General features: G+C 46.3%; 1 protein-coding gene across 1 annotated transcript in view; it reads right to left on the reverse strand.

Moving 5' to 3' along the window:
* Fam186a (family with sequence similarity 186 member A) overlaps positions 1 to 4,612 on the reverse strand; it is a 46,876-nt gene that overhangs the window by 11,832 nt on the left and 30,432 nt on the right. Inside the window, exon 8 of the mRNA XM_021182797.1 lies at positions 2,008 to 2,200. Coding sequence (XP_021038456.1) covers positions 2,008 to 2,200 — 193 coding nt within the window. The remainder of the gene's footprint in view (positions 1 to 2,007; positions 2,201 to 4,612) is intronic.

Below are 4,612 nucleotides of genomic sequence, written 5' to 3' on the forward strand. Positions count from 1 at the left end.
AAAAAAAAAAAAAAAAAAAAGTATTTGTAAGGAACATATCTTAAAAACTATTTTGTGAATTGTAAATAATGTGACTCCTGATGCCTCAGAGGCAGGATCCATCCCACCCCACCCCCATCGCAGAGAGGAGCCGAGCTCTTGGACAGCGTTGCCGAGCTAGTGAACTCACCCCAAGGCAAGCTGTGGCGCTAGTGTGCCAGCTCCAAGCTCTGAGTCCTGAGAGCGCAAATCTACCGCCCAATGAAGTGATACAAGAGCTGGAACTTTGGGAACTGACTCCAGGATCTCGCTGCAGTGCTCCCTAGTCAGAGCCCTGTTGGTACCCATGAGTAAGAAGAGACTTGAGACTGTGCGTGGCCTCAGTGACCGTTGGGACTTACGGCGCCATCGCTGGCCGCACACAAACTTGCCTGGCAATGCCTGCTATGCTCCCAAAGACCTCTCAGACCTCCATCAGTGCCAACTTCCCAGCCTGCCTCAGCGGAAGGACTTCCGGGAGGACACGGTGGAGCTCAGAAGCATCCTCACAGAAGAATATTCCCCAGTGGAACCCTGCGGCAGCATTTCTGCCCAAACAACTGACTCCCGCTTGGTGAAATGACTGCTTAACTTCTATATTAGCATGATACTATAAGGACGGTTCATGTGGATAAATCGACCATATTCGAAGACAGATCTTGTGTGGCGTCCTAATTGCTGAAGCTGCTCCCATAGGCCTTGCTCTTCCGTGTTATCACGACCGTAGACTTCAGGGCTGGAGAGGCGGCGCTTTGCCTAGAATCAAGCATCGTTGTTGCCAAGGGCCAGGGCTCTGTAATGTCTCCAGGTGCCCTGATGCCACCTTCTTACTTCTGCAGGCACCCAATGCTCACAAACTTGGAAACCAAAATCCTGTAGCTTGTGCTCACAATTTCAGGGTGAAGTACTTTACTCTAGCTCTGAAACGTTTTAAAAGGCCATTGTACTGGCACTTCCTCAAAAGGGACTCCAGAGGTCGGTGCCAGAATTTACTGGGATCTCTGTGCAGGGTGTGGTATAAGCAACTTAAATAAATTCTAAGCTCCTTGTAAACTCGTGGTTTAAAACTGGCCTCTTAATGTTCTGAGGAAAAGAGTAGCCAGCCATAATGAGTCAGGAGCCATACTTTCTGTGTGGCTCATACTTAGAATCCCAGCATTTGGGAAGCTGACGCAGAAATACTGGCTGTATTTAACCTTCTTAAATGTAATTAACCTTCTTAAAATGAGAGCATCCTGGGCTACTTAGGTGTGTAACGAATTCACTGCCGTTTCTCCTCAGAGTCAGAAGAGGAGACAGAGACACATTGGCCATCTGAAGGCAGAGACCGAAGTTACAAGTCTACAGGCTAAAGAATGGCAGCCGAGGAACAAATCTCTCCCGGGGCCTCCAGAGACAGTGAACCCTGAGATGCTTTGACTTCATAAACTTCTTGCCTCTAGAAGATGGGAAGGTATTTTCTTCTTGTTGGCAGTGGCCGAGGATTCTTTTAATGGTTGTCAGTACTTGAGTGGGCAGATATTCAAGATGGGGAAGTTCCCCTATAGCCAAGGCTGCCCTGGAATTACCCATGTAGCCCAGGTTTGCCTCAAACAGCAATCCTTTTGCCTTAGCCTTTAGAGCGCTAGCTAGGATTACAGGTGTGAGCCCCCACACCCGGCTATTTTCTATTGTAGATTGCTGGTACCCTGTTACAACAGCCTCAGGAAACAAATATGTATGAATACGTATGGTCTAGTCAGGAAAATGTTATTGTCAAAAAATAATTTTTTTTGAACTATGCATGATGGAGCACTCCTTTAATCCCAGAACTTGGGAGGAGGCAGAGACAGGTAATTCTGTGAGTTCGAGGTCAGCCTGGTCTGTAATAGTAGGTTCCAGGACAGTCAGGGCTACATAGGAGAGAGATTATGTCTCCAGTAAAATAAAACCCATAGAACCGTCTTTGTCTTGCAGCCCCCTGGGAAGGAGGCACGGGAAACAGGTCACCTGGCTGAAGAACTGTGTCATAGACCGGAGGCACTGCTTTCGTCTCTGTTCCAGCTGCTTCTGCTTGTCCGTCCAGCTGTGCATCACCTTCTTCTGGTACTGGTCAATCCTATCAAGCATTGTGTACAAGCTCTGAATCTCGTACCCTTTCCCAGTGTTGTGGATGGTTTTCACTCGTTTGGTTAGGTGGTTTCTTGAAGAAAAAAAAGAAAAGAAAAAGAAAAGGAAAAAAGAAATCAAGAATTAGATCCAGATAGTTCTCAAAGCCAATGTATCACACCTGACTTCGTTTCTTAACATTCCTATATCATTCTGAGTTAGCAGGAGGTATGACAGGGCACGGGAGACTTGTTTAGTTAGACCTTTGTCTAATTTCCTGTAAGTATACATTTCTATGCCCAGTGGTAGTGTGGCTTTAATCCCAGCACTCAGAGACAGGGGCAGGCAGATAGATCTCTGTGAGTAGGAGGCCAGCACTCAAGTCTCCTGGCTGCCTGTGGAAGACAATCTCCTGCTGCTGCGTTTAGATCAGGATGTAGAACTCCCAGCTGCCTCTGCAGCACCGTGCCTGCCTGCACACTGCCATGTTTCCCACCATGATGATAATGGACTGAACCTCTGAAATGGTAAGCCAGCCCCAATTCAATGTTTTTGTTTATAAGAATTGCCTTGGTCATGGTGTCTCTTCACTCTACTCGAGACAGGCTTTCTTGTTGTATCCCTGGCTGTCCTGGAACTCACTCTGTACACCAGGGCTGGCCTTGAACTCAGAGATCTTCCTGTGTCTGCCTCCCGAGTGTTGAGATTGAAGGTGTGTGTTACCACGGCTGGGCTTTGTGCAAAATATTTACAAGACTCTGTTAATTTACTAATCTTCTAGGTTATGAATGCTTTGAAGTCGTTTTATTGGTCTGTCAGCTTCATATGTGTTTGCTGAGTGGGTTTGAGGCAGGGTATCATGTAGCTTAGGCTGGCCCTGAACTCACTCTGTTGCTGAAAATTACCTTGAACTCCTGATGCCCTCACCTCCACCTCACAGCTGCATTAAATATCCTCATATCCCTAGAAAAAAACATTATCACGGGATCATGGATATTCATTACTCAGGGACAACCCAGTGAAGAGAGGTGCAGGTGCCTTGGGAGGCAGAGACCACTGCTTTTGCAGCACCTGGTGGGGAAAGGGTTTCCGGACTTGGAGACGAACCCAGGATCTCACACGTGCTAAGTGTCTTGGTCACTGTTCTACTGCTATGAAGAGAGAGACACCATGACCAAGGCAACTTTTATAAAATAAAGCATTTTCATAACTGGGAACTGAACCTAGGACCTCACACGTGGACTAGGGATGGGACCCAGGACCTCACACATGAGGATGCTGCACGTGTTTTCTACCACTGAGCTATGTCTCAAGACCAAGATCGTCACTATTTTCCCACAGTTCTGGAGGTACCAACCAATTCATACCTAAGACACGCAAACTGGATGTTTAAAAATGAGAAAACCGGGGCTGGAGAGATGGCTCTGTGCTTTAGAGCACCTGCTGTTCTTGCAGAAGACCTGGGTTCAATTCCCAGCACCCACATGGTGGCTCACAACTGTCTGTAATTCCAGTTCCAGGGGATCCAGTGTCTACTTCTGGCATCCACAGGTGCCAGGCATGCTCATGGTATGCAAACCTATGTGTAGGCATGTACAGGCATTTTAATCCAGCAACATGGCTACTCTGGATTCCAGCTAAGGACTGGAATATAGACACACCCTTAGTACACACCTTTAATCCCAAGCATTCTCTTGTAGAAGGGAGCACTCGTGTTTTGAAGGTGATGTCTAATTGAGAGGCAAAGTGACAAATCAGAGACAGACTTGACAGAATAGAATAGGCCCAACTTTCATGAGGACAGAGAGGGAAGAGAGGCCACATAAGAAAGAGTGCAGAGAGAAAAAAGGAGAGAAGGCAGTTTTACAGGGATAATTGTATAAAGACAAACTGGAAAGAGAGAGAGCAAGCTAGACACAGGTGTAGACAGAACGAGCCAGAGAATGAGAAGGAGGCTGAAGATTAGAACATGTCGTCAAAGCTAGTACAAATCCAAGCAAAGCAACTGAGAGAAGCCAGATTGAATCAGTCAGCTTGGAGAGAAGCCTGAGCCAGAACAGCTGAGTTAAACCAGTCATCAAGAACAAGAAAGGGTGAGCTGATTCAGCAGCAAGTGTCAGAGGCTGAAAACATCCTAGGCCTAGATAAGATTGTACAGAGGCTAGAAGCTTCCAGAAGCAGGCCCAGGTTAGCAGACTGGGGTAGCATGCCCCCCCCCCAGATGACAGCTACCTCAGGCAAATAAAAGATACTTTTACATAAACAAAACACTTATCATACTCATAAATAAATAAATAAAAATTTAAAATATCATGAATTAGACTTGGATGGGAAAAGTATGTTCTTAGTAAAGATAGTCAAGATTTTAGTGCTTTAATAATCATCAGAGCATGCGCGCACACACATACACACACATGTACACACATACACACACACATACCACACACACATGTACACACATACACACATACACACACACATACCACACACACACACCAAACACACA

Source organism: Mus caroli, chromosome 15 (genome assembly GCF_900094665.2).
Source record: "Mus caroli chromosome 15, CAROLI_EIJ_v1.1, whole genome shotgun sequence".
NCBI lineage: Eukaryota > Metazoa > Chordata > Mammalia > Rodentia > Muridae > Mus > Mus caroli.